The sequence below is a fragment of the Microtus pennsylvanicus genome, chromosome 3, assembly GCF_037038515.1.
Source record: "Microtus pennsylvanicus isolate mMicPen1 chromosome 3, mMicPen1.hap1, whole genome shotgun sequence".
NCBI lineage: Eukaryota > Metazoa > Chordata > Mammalia > Rodentia > Cricetidae > Microtus > Microtus pennsylvanicus.
Window position 1 is genome coordinate 1,318,654 of NC_134581.1, and position 20,248 is coordinate 1,338,901.

General features: G+C 41.4%; 1 protein-coding gene across 2 annotated transcripts in view; it reads right to left on the bottom strand.

Annotated features, from left to right (window-relative positions):
* Kif15 (kinesin family member 15) overlaps positions 1 to 20,248 on the bottom strand; it is a 54,622-nt gene that overhangs the window by 28,922 nt on the left and 5,452 nt on the right. The window contains exons 4-14 of one of the 2 annotated variants that reach the window (XM_075964063.1): positions 18,658 to 18,734; positions 16,072 to 16,109; positions 12,214 to 12,311; positions 9,332 to 9,511; positions 7,806 to 8,015; positions 6,461 to 6,586; positions 6,198 to 6,320; positions 3,470 to 3,593; positions 1,685 to 1,761; positions 1,273 to 1,482; positions 289 to 466 (exon numbers count right to left, since the gene is read on the bottom strand). In XM_075964063.1, coding sequence (XP_075820178.1) covers positions 289 to 466; positions 1,273 to 1,482; positions 1,685 to 1,761; positions 3,470 to 3,593; positions 6,198 to 6,320; positions 6,461 to 6,586; positions 7,806 to 8,015; positions 9,332 to 9,511; positions 12,214 to 12,311; positions 16,072 to 16,109; positions 18,658 to 18,734 — 1,441 coding nt within the window. The remainder of the gene's footprint in view (positions 1 to 288; positions 467 to 1,272; positions 1,483 to 1,684; positions 1,762 to 3,469; positions 3,594 to 6,197; positions 6,321 to 6,460; positions 6,587 to 7,805; positions 8,016 to 9,331; positions 9,512 to 12,213; positions 12,312 to 16,071; positions 16,110 to 18,657; positions 18,735 to 20,248) is intronic. The other variant, XM_075964064.1, reaches the window with a different exon arrangement.

Here is a 20,248-nt window from a genome sequence, read left to right on the forward strand (position 1 = left end):
TCCCAGTTCTCTCCTCATGTTAATACAGCAAACACCTTACTGACATTATCTTTCCAATCCCATAGATTCTTCAGGTTTTTTTTTATCCTATGTGCATGTGTGTTTTTCTTTATATGTGTCTGTGCACCACATGTATGCCTGGTGCCCATGGAAGCCAAAAAGAGCATCATTCTTTGTAAGAATGAAGATATAGACAGTCTAAGCTCCCACATGGGTACTTGGAATTGAACTTGGGTCCTCTGGAGGAGCAACCAGTGCTCCACAGCCCCTTCTCACATCGCTTCTTACCTTTGTCGTTGTTCTCTTTGCTAGACACTTCAGAGAAAGCCTTTTCTAGTCTCGCAATAGACTGGGCATCTATTTCGTGGGCTCTTCTCACAGGCTCTAATAATTTCAGTCTTCTGTTCTCTTCCCGGAGGGAATGATTTTCCATAGCATACTTTGCAACTCTGGGGTGGTGCTCCACCTGTGACATTGAGAAATCACACACATCGTGTGTTCACAAAATGTCCTAAGGAACTGGTCTCTCTAAAAGCCATTCAGAGCCTAGCATGCGAAAGGCTCTGGGTTGATCTCCAGCACAGAAAAATAAATAAATAAAAGGAGTAAGGGGGTAGAGAGATGTCTCAGCAGTTAAAAACACTGACTGCTTTTTCAGAGAACCTGGGTTTAACTTGCAGCACCCACACGGCTGTAATTCCAGTTCCAGGATAGGCAACACCCTCTGCTGGCTTCCTCAGGTACCACGGAAGCACATGGTACATAGACATATATGCAAGCAAAACACCCATACACAGAAAATACAATAAATAAATCTTTAAAAAGAGGTGGGAGAATAAGGAAAATTCATGTCTATTAAGATTAAATTTGCCCTCCAAAATACATTAACTAGCAAAGTGCAGGAAAGCATATAAAAAAATGGAAGTAAAAATATTTATCCATTGATTGGACATGTATTAAATATATTGGACACAAAAAATTTATTTTGGTTTTCAAATTGGGTGCCTCGTGAAACTCATCCTGTCTAGAGAAAAGGAGCCCCCTGAAAAGCTCAGCTCTGCGGAGGCTGGGGTAAAGACCGCTGCTGCAGAGCCCAAGGCACTGCCTTTCCTTCTGTCTTCAGCTGCAGACTGAAAAGGGAGAGGAAATCACGCAGCTCACACTGCCAGTCAAGCTCACGGTACAAGAGAACCAGCTGCTGGAGAAGACTGCACACATGCCCTAGAGCTCCTCCCTAGGGATGCAGTGGATGCAGCAGCGGCTTGCACTCACTTGTTCTCGCAGAGTCTGGATCTCGTCCCTCAGCTCCGACAACAGACGGTCCTGCTCCTCAGGCAGGAAGAGTCCCCGGGCCTCCTTCTGCAGCCTCTCTAGACGCATTATCTGGTCCTCGCGGAATTTCACGATCATTTTATTAGACTGAATAAACTTTTCCTTTTTGAGGGTGAGGTCTTCTAGTTGGGTAATTTTTTCTGCCAGAGACTTAAAAAAATCATAATTCAGTTAAATATGAAAATTAATTTAGCTTTCCTATTCTCATGAACCCAGCAGGGAGCACCAACTCCAAACTCAAAGGCACGAAGCCCTTTCCTTCACATCTGGTGCTTTGTGTCACTCCCTGAAATGATGAAAACCAACGAGACAGCAAAGTCCAAAATGTCCCGGATCTCTTTCTGTCTCCTACCTTCTTTTCCTGCTCAGATTTCTTAAAGAATAGCATTGCTTCCAGGAAATGTTCTATGTAGTTAGTCTTCTCTTTGTCTAAAAAGGGAAAATAAGAAACATGTCCATTTGTCAAAACTAAGACTTTATTTCTGCCAACTCTCACTGGTGACCAATTTCATGCTAACTCTCTCAGCAAACAGGCTATTCTACAAAGAAAACACGTTTCTCGTTATTTACTTAGCATAAATACATGTGCTGAAAGAATTGGAAGTGGGTTGTTTTAAAAACTGTAGCCCAGGTTGGCCTTGAACGCCTGGCAATCCTGCCTTAGCCTCTCAAATGCTGGACTTAGAGGCATGAGCCACCGGAGCTTGCTTAGAAATGAGTCTACAGCACCTGGAGGAGAACACAGTCCCTCCAGCCTAATGCAAACTCTTATTTATTTATTGTCTTCGTCTGTAGCTCTGTAGTAGGGGCTGGCCTAAAACTCATTCTGTAGCCTAGGCTAGTCTAAATCTAACCACCTTGCCTCAGCTCCCTGGGTTTTAGGAATCAGGTACACAGACTATGCTTATATTATTATTCCAACGTGTACTCTATATTATTATAGCAACGCGTACTCTATATTATAGCAACGTATACTCTATATTATTATACCAACGCACACCCTATATTACTATAGCAACGCATACTCTATATTATTATACCAACGCGTACTCTATATTATTATAGCAACATATACTCTATATTATTATACCAACGCACACCCTATATTATAGCAACGTATACTCTATATTATTATACCAACGCATATTCTATATTATTATAGCAATGCGTACTCTATATTATTATAGCAACGTATACTCTATATTATTATACCAACGCATATTCTATATTATTATAGCAATGCGTACTCTATATTATTATAGCAACGTATACTCTATATTATTATACCAACGCATATTCTATATTATTATAGCAATGCGTACTCTATATTATTATAGCAACGTATACTCTATATTATTATACCAACACGTACTCTATATTATTATACTAACGCGTACTCTATATTATTATACCAACGCGTACTCTATATTATTATACAAATGCATGCTCTTTATTTTTTGCTTGCTGGTTTCGTCTTATGAAGTACTGGAAATCAAGCCTAGGGCCTCACACATGCCTAGCAAGTGTTCTACTATCAAAACATATTCCCAGTCCCAGATATTTTTTCTTACAGTTTTATAGATCTCAAGTTAATTCTACTAGCTATTATTTTTGGTTGTTATGTCTTCTGTTTTTTCAAGACAGGGTCTCTGTGTGCAGTTTTGGCTGTGCTGGAACTCACAGAGATCCACCTGCCTCTGCCTCCTGAGTGCTGGGATTAAAGGCGTGCGCCACCACAACCACCTGGCCACTACTAGCTATTCTTTAAAGAAACATTTCCTGTCCCAATCAATATACGTATGTTGTATATACTCAGACAGAATCTTGGGAGTAATCGAATGAAATCAGTTAAACAGGAAAAATAATTCAGTTTTCCTAAATTCTCATAATCTAAGCGCATCTCTTTCCAGTACTTATTAGGGATGAATTACTCAAAATCATTGATTCCCCTTCTTACTGGACCTCACAAAACATCTAATTCAAAGAACTATCCTACATGGGTAAAATACGGAGGAGAGTATGTGAGAAAACCAGGAAAGCCTCACTATACTCTGACCACCTGTCTAACAGCACAAATTCTTGACCTAACATTCCCATCAAGTCCTTCCCAGGGTAAAAGGCAATGAGCTCATCCTACCTCTGGTCAGTAAGCTTTCTGGCATGATCTGCCCAGAAGTAAATTGAGATAGCTGTTCCTTGAGCCTCTTCACTTCAGCTTGCAGCTGGCTGACATTTCCTTGGGTGTCTTCATTCACCACAGCCTGGAAAAAAATTAGCAAAGCACTGAAAGACCATGTTCCAAGTTGTACAATCCTGTTTGTGTGTTTGTTTAGTATGAGTTGGAGTTAGGAAGACCAAACAAAACTGCACATCTGTCTTGCCAACAGTCAAAAGGCCGCCAAAATAGTATGTTAAAATGGGAAGTTCTCTCTCTGTGTGTAGCCCAAGGAGCACAGCTGGGCTCTCTTCCTCTTGCCAGCCACTCCTCTCCAGGCTCCCAATGACCCTGTCAGTCTCATCAGTCCTCGGCCATCTTAGGAGGTCACCTTCGGATTTGAATGTATTGCCCTGACTTAAGAACCCTGCCTTCCCTTTTAAACAACAGAATCAAACATCTCTCAGGAAGCCTTTGGTGAGAGTCTGGCCTACAAGGGCATGATCACCAACAGGACTAACTTGAGTAGAAACTGCCCTCTCCAGAGCGAGCTACTTTGTTTCTAAAGCTGGCATGGGTAGGAACAAGGACTGGTTTCACAGTTCATTCCAATGTCACTTTCACTTTCTTACAGTAATGTCCTGTTTTAAATGGCCTCTGAAAGGTCAAAAACAGTTATAATCCAATGTTATCACAGTGGTGACTAAATGGCATCTTCAACTTCTTAAAGAAGTCTTGCTTATGACAACCTCTAAAAAAGTTACAGAAAAAATAAATTTAAAAAAAAGCTTCCAGCAAATGCATCACTCTGGTGTGGGATGTCAGTCGTGGGGAGGTCACATGTATGGGGATGGGGACAAAGACAGCATTGTTCTGTGCTTTCTGTTCAGTTCTGCTGTAAACCTAAAGCTTCTTCAAAAGTAAAGTGTAGAGCCAGGCAGTTGTGGTGCACACCTTTGTCCCAGCACTCAGAAGGTAAGGTGGATGGATCCCTGAGTTTGAGGCCAGCCAGGTCTACAAAGTGAGTTCCAGGACAGACGTGGCTGTTACACAGAGAAACTCTGTCTTAAAAACCAAGCAAACAAACATAAGTACAAACATAGTAAATCTTATTAATTAGATAAATTTTTAAAAAAGATTTATAAAACTGAAGGGTAATAACAAATGCCATCAGCTAACTGCCAGACAGAGCAGAGCCCTAGCTATGAAACAGCCAACTATGTCAGCAAGGAAAACCACCTTGTAACAGCCCAGATCCCCCGTGTTCTTGTCTTAAGTTCACCCTGCCCACCTGGAAAGATGGAAACATTTCATCATTAAACAAGCTCCAGCCACCTTAGCACTTCTCACTGACAGGCTGAAGGACTCACCATTGGGAGCAACTACTAGAAAGCTGCTAGTCTTGGTGTTCATGCTTAAAAGTCATTTCCAAATGCTTCTGACTCATATAGCCAGCCTCATTATGAGGCATTATGACATCACTATTGTATCAGTGACATCATAACTACAATCAGTAACACGGTTCTACTCTTTTTTTTTTTTGCTTTATTGATATAAATTTAATCAACACAGTTCTACTCTTATAAGACTTCTGGTAATCCAAGACAGAGTCAGGAAGTTCTGCTGATGTTTTCTCTTCATATTGCTAACATTCAAATTAAACGGGATGATGCTCAAAGAAATAAAGTAAAAGACAAGACCTGTGCTCTTCTCTCTTACCCAGGGGAAGGAGCAACATGGTCTACTTCACTCTGCTAGATGACCTGGGGATATGATGCCCAGTTATCTCCTTGGAAAAGGAAGGAATTAAACGTACCAATTCATGGCACAGTTGTTTTGTCTGAAACCAAAGGAGTGTTCAACTCTCCAAAATAATTAGGTGTCCTATTGGTCTTTTGACAGTTTGGACTAAGTATTGGTAAAGTGCTATCCACAGGCAAGATATGGACTGTTGCGTCTTTGTGTGCCAAGCTGTGGTGGGACACAGCAACTGCTGTGTTTACATACTGTCTGTGGCTGCTTTCTCACTGCAAAGGCAGAGCTGAGTAGTTGGTACAAGAAGCGTGAGAAGTTTATCACCTAGTAGTTTACAAGAAAAGCTTTCTGACTGAGGAATATACCAATATTAAAAGGCCTTTTTTTTTATAGTTTTATGTGCATTGTTGTTTTGTCTGCATGTATGTCTGGGTGAGAGTGTCAGATCTTGGAGTTAAGACAGTTTTGAGCTGCCATGTAGGTGCTGGGAATTGAACCTGGGTCCGGTTCCTCTTTATAAGAACAGCCAGCATTCTTAACCAATGAGCCATCACTAAAGACACTCGTGTGTGTGTGTGTGTGTGTGTGTGTGTACAAGCATATGTGGAGATATACACAACATAAGAGGCAAATGTCATTATTATCATACATTACTCTTTGCTAGCTACCATATACGTCCCGCGTGGGCACAGGGCAGGCACATGCACGCAAACCCGTGTGCATGCACCATCACATGCACCAACTCTGCTAGCGTAATTACTCTCCATCCCAACAACAAAAGGAAAACTGCATCAAGAAAAAAGGAAAAGGGAGGGAAGGAAGAAGAGCAAACTTGTACAACCAAGATGAACTTCTACAGAAGTAAGATTAATGGTAATATTAGGGTAAGCACAAAAAAACTATATGCATATATTTTTCCAATTTACTTGATATATTAAATACTCCAGTAATTTACCTTGTTTTTAATCAGCTTGGCCCTTTGAGCAAAATTAAGTGTTGACAGTGTTTCCCCAAAACACCTGGATCCTGGATGAACATTTGCAATTATGGATGTTTTGGCATTACCACCAAGCGAATCCTGTTTAATGACATCAATGGTGTATGTTTTAGATTGTAAATCCTAAGGTCTTTTTCAAAAAATAATAAAGGCTAAGAAAATCTCCCCTATTAGTCCCACTGGGCATAATGCTGGTGGCAGGAGCCAGTGATCGGCTTTACCCGAAGTAAGAAGGTAAGTTTGGAGTCTCTGTAGCAGACATGCCTCTGTTTTCCATTGCCCACGTCAACAAGTGCAGTGATGACCTGGCCCAGGCAGCTCAGCGATCGGTTTATGTTACCTGCTTCCTGAGGAGATAGGGGAAAAGCAAAAATACAGGTGCAATGTCACTCTTCAGCGCTCTGAGCTAACATCTAAGGAGCAAGGCGACAACCTAGGATGGAAAAGCAAAAAAGGGACAAAAGAAAAACAGCTTCTAAACTAAAACAATATGCTCAGCTATCCCCATTTCCTATTTCATGCACACCGTAACTGCAGAAGGCTACCATTTATAAATGCACTAGACTTGGGATTTGATTTTTATTTCTTCCAGCAAATCAAATGTGATAAAACATTCTCTCATTACTTTTCTGCAGCAGTGAGCTGCAGCTCCAGACCACGTGAGACATTGCTGAGTTGGGATGTTTAGCAGGTTAGATTTGTTGAATATACTTCTCATTTAGGATATTTCATCTTAACCAAGTTTCTTTGGAGGTAATATCACTATAAGTCTAGAAGTACCTCTACAAACATGTTCCTTTCTTGACAGAAACATAAGCCTTTTGCTGACTGCAAGCTCAGTAGGCTCAGATTTCTTAGATCCCATTCCTAAACTACATCACACTCACAATACATGTCATACTAAATTTCTGTCCCACTGCCAAACAGCTCAGGCTAGGTACGTTCCCACCTCAAAGATTATAGATGACTGCTCTCCCCTTGATTCCGGCAGTAAAGACTTAAAAATGGATCTAAGTGGTTATAAAGCAGGCTTTCTACATAAAGCTACCTATGCATTCGCTCTAAACTGTTAAAATGTTTTCCAGGGTTTAGAAGGCAGAGTATACACTTGGCCTGGCACTCCCGGTCCTAACTGACCTGGGCTTTCCTGCTCCATAATTGATCTGTTCACCGATACACACTGAAATACCCAATGCACATTTACTCTGCAAGGCCCAGCAAACCTCGAGACATCACTCTGCAGGGCAGGTGTTCCCTGCTCCTCCTTCCCAAATTGAACCCTGATTTCTATGAGACAGCTACCCAGAAGCCACTTCTTTTCCAGATGTCCTCCCAGTAGTCACTCCCACCATCCTTCCCCTGTCCCCCTCTGGCCAGAAGCAGTCACTCTTGTCCTGACAGACCTGTCCAATCTCATTTTAGTTTACTGTCATGACCTCATAAAACCGTTGCTCCTGTGAACAGGGACAATTCTTATTTCTTCTGAGGTCTTCACTATACTTTGTGTAGCACTGCTTTTTAGTAAGAATTCACAGTTAAATATGAAGGCTGTAATTTCATTCCCACCTTCAACCTCATCCCTTCTGCATGGGTATCTTTCTGTCTCTCAGATCCTGCTAGATCCACCAGGTTGAGGAGGGAGGTCCGAATGTTCACAGTTTCGTTGCTTTTCTCCATTGATTCTATTGTGATTGTAAAGACTGCATGAGACCTAGAGGATTCTCTGTTCATGGATGTCGACGCTACACGCCTGTTCCTCCATCCTCTAGATAAGACCTAGGGAAGAAGGAAAATATACGACCCAAGATGAACTCAAAATACAAAATAAGCACTTAATAATCTCATTGTAATATGAAAAAATCATAACACATAAGTAATTTTCCTCATTCACAACATAGTAATTTCCCTTTGGAACGGGAGTGGGAGCACTCACAGACTTTGCACGGTTATCTAGTTTTGTCAGAATTCATATTATCACAAGTTCTAAGTAGCATATACTTAACACGAAGATCGGTAGGAGAGCTGTAGGAATGGTGAGAAGACTACTGCCCATCACCATTGTACATCATATATTATATACACACACACACGACTCTGTATATGTGTGTTTATATAATACATGTTTATTTATATATACATAAACATTAACACAGTACTTGGCATAAAATACAATAAATGCTAGTTATTAAAAAACTATTAACAAAACACAGTACAAAACTGAAATTATTTGTAGCTTTCATAGTTCTTCAGTACTTTATGCTCCCTTCTCATAGAATTAAATAAATATATTTAATAATAGGTCAACTATATATTTGCAGAGCTTTAAAAAAAGATGCTTTGCCTTTAATCCTAGTACTCAGGAAGCAGAGGCAGATGGATCTCTTTGAGTTAAGAGGCCAGCCTATAGAGTGAGGAAGGACAGTCAGGGCAATTACACAGAACTGTCTCAAAAAAAAAAAAAAAAACAAAGCAAAACAAACAAACAAAAAAGACATCTCTTAAACACAGGACAGATCCCAAAAGCAACAGAAGCACATTTGCTTGAATACTTAACTTTAAAAAAAAAAATTACAGTACCTAATGTACTATATGTTGACATTTTTATGTTAATTTTAAAAATTAGACATACAGGCCCAGAACCAGGGTTAAGTGTGGGACCATCCCAACATCCACCCCACCTGCGATCTGCTGGAGCACAGGTGGTGGACCAGGTGGGGGTGGTGGGCGGCCCTGTGGGGCGGCCCTATGGGCCAGGGCTACAGGATCTCCACAACACATCCAGGAAGAGTGGTAATACACAGATTAATAGAAGTGGGTTAATTTGAGATATACGAGTTAGTTAATAAGAAGCTTGAGCTAATAGGCCAGCCAAACAGTACTGTAATTAATATAGTTTCTGTGTGATTATTTGGGTCTGGGCGGCCGGGAAACGAAAGAACAGTCTCTTACTACACATTCTTTTCTCTTTACTTCTCAGAAGAGTTTGTGCCATGCCCTTAGGAAATTCAATTCTTGATTCTTTGAAGATGAAGACACTTTCAGGGCATGCTTACTGCCGAAGCATCAAGCACGTCCTCCTCAGGGCAGGGTACCTGATAGGCCTCAGCAGCTGAGGTCACCACCTGCTCCACGGCACCGACCACAAAGACACCCTTCTTTATGTGCTCCCTCAAGTACAGTCCGGCTGACGCCGAGTCCAGCAGGTCATAGATCTGCTCATTGTAGACCTCAATAAAGGAGCACTTACACAGGAACGTCTTCCCAGCGCCAGCCTGTAAAAACCAAAGCTCAATCAGCACACGCTTCACACATTCACCCTCAGTTTCCATGAGCTACCGCAGGTATGCTCTCCTATTGTCCTTTAATATATAAAGTAAAGCATTGAGAGCTGTGTGAAAATAATCTGGAAAACTAATTTCAAAACATTAGTTAACTTTAAGCATCATCACTGCTGTCCCAGAAGTCCAGTTTGGAAAGGTAGCATGGAGCCTGCTCGTGGACATGGGAACTGAGCCGCTCAAATGGGTTCCACTGTCTTCCATAGTGAACTTCCTCCTAGTTTTGTCTATTAACATGTATTTATTGTGTTTGTATGTGTAGGCATGTACGTGTAGATGAGAGGATAACTTCTGGTCCCGGGGACCAAACCTGAGCCATCAGTATTGGTGACAACTGCCTTTTACTGGACCGTATCATCAGCCCCAGATAAAGTTTTACTTGAAGTAAGATTTATGTTCTTTAAAAGATTGAAATTAATTCATCCTGAAAAATTTTGGGGTTGGAGAGATGGCTCAGTAACCGGTTAAAAGCACTTGCAGTATTTTTGCACAACATCAATTCCGTATCTGTTGCCTTCTGGCCTCTACAAGCACTTTACACATATGGTGCACGTATGTGCTGGTAAATACTCTATATACTTAAAATAGAAAACAAACACCAACTAGGGGCTGCAGAGATCGCTTATTGGTTAAGAGCACTTGGCTGCTTTTCCAGAAGCCCCCCTCTAGATTCTCAGCACACAGAGGCTCACAATTATCAGTAACTCCAGTCCCAGGGGACCCAACCTGCTCTTCTGGTCTCAGGCACCAGGCTTGCCTGTGGTACACAAGACACACATACCAACAAGACATGCGATATTCATAAAAATAAATAAGTTTTTTTAAATGTAACCACAGAAACACATGGTGTTAAATTCAATTATTTTACTGTCACGCAATTTATATGTTTAATTGCAATGTTAGGGATATTTTTGCAAAGGAATAAATAGTAAACCAATGCTACTTACCAATTTCCTTGGTACACAAATATTTAAAGTACTCAATACCAAGGATTCTTAACTCTGGAATCTACCAAGCTAAGTACTTGCAACCATGAGAATGGTCCGACCGAGGAACCAATAAGGGGGAAAAGACGATATTCTCAGATGATGGAGTTCTAATCCACAAAGAACAAGACGACAGTGAGGTGCAAGCAAGAACTGCCAATAAAGGAGGATGGGTCCACCATTAATGTACATCATGAGGACTTAAAGGAGGGGTCCACCATTAATGTACATCATGAGGACTTACAGGAGGGGTCCACCATTAATGTACATCATGAGGACTTACAGGAGGGGTCCACCATTAATGTACACCATGAGGACTTACAGGAGGGGTCCACCATTAATGTACACCATGAGGACTTACAGGAGGGGTCCACCATTAATGTACATCATGAGGACTTACAGGATGTGTCCACCATTAATGTACACCATGAGGACTTACAGGAGGGGTCCACCATTAATGTACACCATGAGGACTTACAGGAGGGGTCCACCATTAATGTACACCATGAGGACTTACAGGATGTGTCCACCATTAATGTACATCATGAGGACTTACAGGACGTGTCCACCATTAATGTACACCATGAGGACTTACAGGACGTGTCCACCATTAATGTACATCATGAGGACTTAAAGGAGGGGTCCACCATTAATGTACACCATGAGGACTTACAGGATGTGTCCACCATTAATGTACATCATGAGGACTTACAGGAGGGGTCCACCATTAATGTACATCATGAGGACTTAAAGGAGGGGTCCACCATTAATGTACATCATGAGGACTTACAGGATGTGTCCACCATTAATGTATACCATGAGACAGCTTACAGAAATTAGAGCTTCCTTCGGGGACAGAGTCCTTGACGGCAGAAAGAAGGGAGCAGCTGTGAGGAACAACTGGCAGAGGAACCAGAAGCTAAGGGCTCAAATCTCAAAACACAAGCAAGAAGCAGAGAGAGTGAACTTGAAATGGTGTCGAGACTTTCTTCAAATCCCAGCTCCAATGACATACTCCTTAACAAGGCCATACTTCCCCAGACTCCACAAAAAGCCCAACCAAGTAGAGACCAAGAATTTAAATGCTTGAGACTATGGGGGGTGTTTCTCATTTAAATCACTGCACTTTATTTTCCTCGACTGAGATCTTCTATATACTTTTCTCCCATAGAAGCCTTGAGAGCGCCAGAAGCAATCAGCTCTTTTGTGTGTGCTGTCAGTCAGGCTAGCCTTGAACACTCTATATCGATTAGGATGGCTTTGAACTTCTGATGACCCTGAAATTCTGATCCTCCTATTTCTACCTCCAGAAGGATGGGATTACAGGTGTCCACCAACACACTCAGCTTTTTCAGTGCTGGGAATCAAACCCAGGGCCTACTGCATTCTAGGCAAGCTCTCTATCCGCATTTTATTTTTTCATTTCAATTTTTTTGTTTTAAAATTATTGGTATGTCTGTGCACCATGTGTATGCCCGGTACCCACAGAGGCTAGAAGAAGGCATCAGATCCCCTGGCGTTACAGAGGTGTGAACTGCCATGTGGGTGCTGGGAATTGAATGCGGGTCCTCTAGGAGAGCAGCCAGTGGCTCTTTATGGCTGAGCTATCTCTCCAGCCTCCCAACATTTAATCTTTACAGTAAGCTTTACCTTTTCTTTTTCACGATCAATTAAGGAAAACAAATATTCAAAACTTCGTGGGATGACTCCTCTCAGATTATGAGAAAAATTATCGGAGTCTGATGGTCCTGAGAAAAAAGAATAAAACAATGGCAATATCAGAAGGCGGTTTATACAGAAATAAAATGATACTCAGTATAACCAACTTCCTAGTTTTAGTTCAAGCAAGTTACATTTACATCTGTGACAGACTAAATAATAAAACTGCCCCTTGGTGAGACTGAAGGGAAGGCCCACAGTAGCCACCAACCAATTCTAAAAAGTGTATGATCTATCCCCATGCTAAGCTTCACATCCTCCAAGTGTCAGGGACTGAGTGACTGTACTCTATTTACACAGGTGACTTCCAGTGTCAGGGACTGAGTGACTGTACTCTATTTCCGCAGGTGACTTCCAGTGTCAGGGACTGAGTGACTGTACTCTATTTACACAGGTGACTTCCAGTGTCAGGGACTGAGTGACTGTACTCTATTTACACAGGTGACTTCCAGTGTCAGGGACTGAGTGACTGTACTCTATTTACACAGGTGACTTCCAGTGTCAGGGACTGAGTGACTGTACTCTATTTACACAGGTGACTTCCAGTGTCAGGGACTGAGTGACTGTACTCTATTTACACAGGTGACTTCCAGTGTCAGGGACTGAGTGACTGTACTCTATTTACACAGGTGACTTCCAGTGTCAGGGACTGAGTGACTGTACTCTATTTCTGCAGGTGACTTACAGTATCAGGGACTGAGTGACTGTACTCTATTTACACAGGTGACCTGTGTGTTCACAGACAGATTGATGGCTTGAATGGTAATAGTCCCCATAGGCACCTATATTTGCATGCTGGATTTGCAGTTAGTAGAACTGTTTGGAAAGGGTTAGGAGGTGTGGCCTTATTGGAGGAGGTGTGTCACCGGTGATGGGCTTTGAAGTTCCAAAGGCGACCACCATTCTTAGTTAACTCTCTAGGCCTCCTGCTTGTGGATCAGACATAAGCTCTCAGCTACTGTCTGCCTGCTGACATGTTCCTTGCCATGATAGTCATGGGCCCACCCTCTTAAACTGTAAATTGTGATAAATGCTTTTTCTGTAAGTTGCCTTGGTCACGATGTTCTGTCACAGCCAGAGAAAAGAAACCAAGACGCAGACTGGTCTGTCCTCTAAGCCACGAACCCACACTGTGTCCTAAGCGTCATAATTTTCAACTACAAAATAGGGGTAATGATGTCAATAACCAGAGAGCTGTTGAAAGGTTTGCAAGTTTGCAAATAAATTACACTTGGACATCGAGCACATTAAATGCTAAAAATTAGGATTTGCTATCATTTTTTTTTAAATTGGGCAGTTAAAAAAAAAACTCTAGTAGGAAGGTTCACACTAATGACAAGTTCCCCAGTTACTAGCAGACATTAATGCAGAGTGTTTTTTGTTTTGTTACAACTGGGGAAGGACAGATGTGTAAGAGTTGTAAGGAATACTAACTTAAGTTTGTGATGTGGTATTTATACTCTGATGCACCTCAACAGCTCCTAGCTGATAAGTTCTGTATCCCTTGTTATTCCTAAGTGAGTAGGTTGATAAGCATATCCTTTTCTCAAGAACTTCGCCTGTGTCCCTTACTCCTGAAGCAGCCACAGGACAGTTTAGAGCAACGAAGGAGAAAGACTATTACAACAAATCCACTCAAAATCACATGATGCTAATGAAGCGATGTTTAGAAAGCTCTTCCATAGCAAGCGACAGGACGAGGGACTGGAGGCCTGCAGTACCAGAGGCTCAGGTCCTCACCTCCCAGCCTCAGGAGGAAGAGAAAGAAATTGAAGGTAGAGTTGATCAACAATCAATGCTTTACAGTCATTCCCAAAACAATTTTCACCCCCACGCTCCCCCACCAAAATCCAGAGGGTTGGAGAAATGGGTCAGCAGTTTGCTCTTTGTGCTGGCTAGATTTTGTCACCTCAACACACGCTAGGGTCATCTTAGAGGAGGCAACCTCAGTTGAGCCTTAAGCCTACAGGACCCAGGACAGACTTCCAGTAGATGGCACAAGAAATGAATTGCATTGGGGGCACTCAGCTGATGATTACTTGCTTGCAGGTGGGAATAAATTATCATACCTTAGGAAGTCTTGCGTGTTAACTGTAAAGCGCTAGAGAATCTATGTATTATGTAGGCCTACTTGGAAGCTGCAACACCAGCTTCTGCCAAGGACTAAGGAATCCCAACATCCTGCTACGGATTCTGCCACCTGAGGCCTGCAACAGCTGAGTTGGAACTGTCTGTCCCTCTTCAGACTTGCCTTCTATACCAGCACTCACTGGTGTCCAATGCAAGAGCTACAGAAGCTGCCAACAACTACCCTCTGAAACGCTTCTCCTTGCCCATCTGAGTAGAAAAAAATCAAAAGAGTGAGCTGAATGCTTATACCAGATGAAAGCATCATTTATATTAGAAAAGGTCTAGCAGATTCAAGTCAAACCGTAGTCCCAGCAACGAGAAGGAAGAACATGACACAGAGTCCCATCAACTGATACTCACGGACAAAGGGAAAATTAGTTTTCTCGAATGGAGTGTTGCCAGGTCTATCCACCACTCTCCAGGGCAGGCCATATGCCCAGGAGAAGTGGGCTAACACAAAACGATTTTCATGTTTGTTTGAGGATTTTTTGTTTTGTTTGGGCATTTTGTCTTATTGCTCTTATTTGCTCGTTTGATTTTCTTTCTTTTTGTGAGGGGGAGAGAGAGAGAGAGAGAGAGAGAGAGAGAGAGAGAGAGAGAGAGAAACAGACAGAAAGGGGTGGTAGTGTGTTAGCAAACACCGTTAGTCTGTGTACTCAGGCAGCACATTCAGGTAGATCACTGAGTGTTTGATACCAGCCTGATCTACACAGAGTGCAGGGATAGCCAGGATGACATAGTAAGATCCTCTTACAAAAAGGAAAAGAAAGGTGTGTCCGAGAGTGGTGCCGCACACTGGCAATCCCAGGACAAAGAGAGGAAAGCAAACTGCTGCACGGTCACAGCCGCCTGGGATAAATAGCAACCCACTCTCAAAAAAAAAAAAAAACCAGAATGAGCCTGGCAATGGTGGCACTTGGGAGGCAGAGGCAGGCAGATCTCTGCTGAGTTCAAGGCCAGCCTGGTCTACAAGAGCGAGTTCCAGGACAGCCCCTCCCAAAGCTACAAAGGAACCTTGTTTCAAAAAACAAACAAAAAACCCCACAAAACAAATAACTAAAATGATATAGAAGGTATTACAAATATTAGTTAAGTATACCCTAAAGACCAAAGGCTCTAGGCATAACAGGTGGCTGGTATGATGTGTGATCCCCCTCTGTATGCTGTGATTACCATTAATGAATAAAGAAACTGCCCTGGCCTGTTATTAGGGCAGAACTTAGGTAGGTGGGGAAAACTAAACTGAATGCTGGGAAAAAGAAGGCAGAATGAGAGAAGCCACGTAGCCCCACTGGAGACATAAACAAGGAATCTGGACCTTGGTAGTGCTTATGCAGATAAACACACACACATATGTATATGATTTTACACACACACACATACATATGTATGTATATATATGAATAGACACACAAACATAAAATTGTGTCTAGCACCCAATCTATACCTAGTCTATGCCAAGCATTGAGCTAAGAAACATAGCTATAATCAGGATTAACAAATAAATTATCTAGGAATCCACAATCTGGTAGAAACATGGAAAACATCCATATTTTTACAAAAGCAACATCACACAAAGAAATAATGCCTTCTCCTAAAACATGCCCCAAGTAGTCACCACAGGAAGTGTATTGGCAGCAAACAATGGTCGTTACTCACCCATCATAGTAAATGTCTTTCCTGAGCCAGTCTGTCCGCTGAAAGATAAAATTTTGTGTTATTTTCACACATAAAATTCCAACTATCCTCCTATTTAGAATGGTCTATTAAGGTGGAATGGGATGATCCTTTCCAAACTGCTCTGCAACCTTCTTTTCCCTTAATTAACTGTACCTCAGATATCTCAGCCAGAAAACAGATGCCTCCCTCATTTTTTATAAATAGCTATAAGAGTATGTTATGGAGACAGAATCTTCTAGCATAAGTTATTCAATCAGAACCAAGTAGACTTCTGTTTCTAATTTTCGCTAAATAATGTAGCATTTTGAAGTTCTCTACCTTGAAAAGACATTTAGATATCTATTTTAATTTAAGTTTAAGGACTGCACCTGGTGAAAATGCCTTTAATCCCAGTATGAGGCAGAGGCAGGCAGATCTCTGAGATCTGTATGATCACCCAACTAATAAATCACTTGTTTATCTCCAAGTTCTACCCACAAATATAAAAAAGAATTTCAATATATTAATGAGTGAATCTTAGCATAAATATTCCCACAGAGCTGGACATAATGGTGCACACCTTTAATCCCAGTACTCAGGAGGCAGAGGCAAGCAGAGCTTTCTGAGTTCAAGGTCTATATGTCAAGTTCCAGGATAGTCAGAGCTGCACAGAGAAACCCTTCCTCTAAATAAATAAACACATAAATAAACAAGCAAGCAAGCCAGCCTCCAGAGTCTCCAACCAAAACAGTTCTGAAGACAGGCAATCTGTTGCAACTGTGGCTATCTCAAAGTCATTTTGAATTTGATCATTCAAAATAATCTATGAAAAAATTCTCGCTGCTATGGGAAGGCATGAGAGAATAGCTTTCTATCTCGTGTCTTAAAGCGAAACATTTAAAGGATCCTAGCTCCAAATCTCCAGATGTGAGTGAGTGCACAGTCTACAGAAACCAGGAAAATAAAACAGAACCACTGCCAGGACAGAGGGGTTAGGGAGCAAGAGGGGAACAGCAGGTAATAATAGTCTGACCCGGGAAATGGAAAAGGCCGGGCTCTTTGGGGAGCAGGGTGGAGGTAAAGATGGAAGGAGGGAGGACAGTAAAATAACAATATGGATTCTGAAAAAGTAAGGAATCATACTATTAATTATCTACTTAAAAAAGACTAGAATACATGAAATTCCATATATATAATTTTATATAATATATTATATATGTACGTATGTATAATTAGATTACCTAACAAAAACCAAAAACCCCAATACTAGACATGAGAAGCCTTCTTTTGAGTTGTTGGACAGGAGTGTCCAAGAGACCCCCCAGAACATACAACCTATTGCTGTTGCCCTTGGTTACCCTCCTAGAGATGGAAGGTCATTCCCTATTGCTGAAGACACCATGCACTTGAGAACAGGCCCAGAGATCTCCTCCTTGCAGACGGGTTCTCATGGTGCTGGAGGGCACACAGAAAGGGAACTGTACATTAACACTTTACAGCTAATTTGTTTCTCACAGTGATACCTATTAATTCTGAAACTATTTTACATGTATCCTAAGGCTGAATAGGTTAGTAAAGGGATGACAGGAAAAGTTTATCACCGACGGCAAGGGTAGTAAACAAGAAAGGCTAGAATAAACCCTGTGCTTACTGGGTCAGAGCCAGACATCAGTATAAACCCATGTTTAGCATGGTATCTACATGAGCAGATGATACAGAAACAATTCCAGATCTCTCTGCTGACACAAGGGTACGTACATAGATTTTCTAGCCTTGTCTGCTGAGAAAGCCTCAAAGCAGTCTCTGCCCAATAGCAATAAATACATCTCAGGGGCCAGATCTTGGTTTCTCATTACTATTTTCCAACAAAAGGAACCAGGGTTTGAATGGTTCTGGAATGAGTTTAGGGAAAATCTAAGAGCATGGAAAGTCGGGTAGCGTGATAAAGTCGGGTAGCGTGATAAAGTCGGGTAGCGTGATAAAGCAAGAAAAGTGCTCAAAAATCAAAGGACAGAATATGTCAAGGGGGTACAGAAACTTCAAAACGCTCCCAGTGACCAAAGATGGAACAAGACGAGCAACATAAGACACATAATTACAACCCAAAGTATAATATAAATATACATGACTATAGATCACATAAATGGACGAATAATCAAAACAGACAAACCTTTCAGAAAAATTTCAAATATCATTCTTCTCTCCAAGAGACAGAGCTCAACCCACTCACCTTATTGCCCAGGTCAGGCTGACCTACAACAGACATCTCTACAAACCCAGAGCCTTTGTCAGGGACAGAGTAAAAGTCAGAAAGGGACACTGCACTGCTAGTGGCTCTGAGCCACATAAGGTGAATGGTCTCTAAACTGGGAAAGGAGAAAATATTCTGTACTGCTGCCCGGAGGAAGGAAGCTCCAGTAACAGCTTAATCATAGTCCAGTAAGATCCATGTTGAACTTTTGACTTAAGTAAAATAAATCTGTTATTTTATGCCACTAAAGTTTGGGGTGACTTATTAATGCAGCAACAAGTAGGAACTACTACAAGCACTATCATACCTTTGTATGTAGACAGACAACAACTTACTATGCAAAGATGGTCCCGTTATAACCGCTCATGCAAGACGCCACAATGCTTTTAGCCACTGTTGAGAACACAGACTCCTACAAACAATAAGCACCAAACATGTTAAATAAAAATACTTCTAATCTACATCTCATGATATAATAAAAACTGAGTGCTTGGACTTTAAGACCTATGATTACTTGAAGGTTGCATCTACTTAGGAAAAACTGGGTAAACCATAAAAGAGGATAAAAGGTACAACTACAGATATTGTTAGGTCCGTTTATCTCCAATACAGTGTGATACACTGAAAGTGCATCTAAGGCTTTGGAGCAACACGACCAGGGAAAGGTTCTGAGAAACCTAACAGTGTCAACACGACCAGGGAAAGGTTCTGAGAAACCTAACAGTGTCAACTTTATGGTTTCAGCCTTATCAATTTCTGAAACACTGTTTTACTATTTTTAAAGTGTTGATATTGTTTACAAATGCATTTCAATTCTTTGGGTTTACATACATATTTATGTACAGATGTGTATGCATGCGTTGGGGTGCAAATGACACTGTGGCTGTTGTTCCTCGGGTGCTACCCACTGTAGTTTTTTGTTTAATTTTGAGACAAAGTCAACTCAACAAGTAGACTAGGCAGGCTGACCAGTGAGTCCCAGGGATCCATATTTCTGCCACCATGTGGATTACAAGTGTAGACCACCAGTTCTGACCAGTGAGTCCCAGGGATCCATATTTCTGCCACCATGTGGATTACAAGTGTAGACCACCAGTTCTGACCAGTGAGTCCCAGGGATCCATGTTTCTGCCACCACGTGGATTACAAGTGTAGACCACCAGTTCTGCCTTTGCATGCATGGGATCTCAGGACAAAACAAAAAAATAAAGACCTGTGATGTCTGATACAGTAACCATTAGTTACATGTGACTAACTTGAATTATCTAACATACTAGCCATATTTCAAATGTTAAGAGTCATGTATGGCTAATGCACACAAGTAACCAAATTTTAAATTTTATTTAGTTTTAATTAAATTTAATTCACTACATGGCCAGAAGTTACTGTAGCAGGTCAAATATCAAACATTTCTACCACTGCAGAAAGTTCTGTTATACAGTGGTATTAGGTTTTAGTTAAATTGGATTTAATTAGAAAAGCAGCTATCAAACTGCAGTAGTGGCACAGGCCTTTAACACCAGTACTCTAGGGGCAGAGGTGGCAGATCTCTGTAAGTTCAAGGCCAGTCTGGTCTACTGAGTGAGTTCCAGGACAGCCAGGACTACACTGAGAAGCCCTGTCTCAAAGGGGAGAAGGAAAACAAAAAAAGGGATGGAAGGAAAGAAAGCAAAGCAAAGAAGTTGCTCACATAACAGTAACCTTCTTTATGTGGGATCTGGGGTTTGAACTCTGCTAGCGAGACCTTTGAGGCAGTGATTTTATCTACGGAGTCATTTTCACAAGCTCACAGTCATCTTAAATCCTTAAGCTAGAAAGTGAACTGTATTGAGGGATTGTTTAAGTAGCTCTGAAATCTTCATTTATCTTCATCAGTATGTATAAAAAGAAACACAAAGCAGCTTTGTGTGATTCTTGGACAAAGCT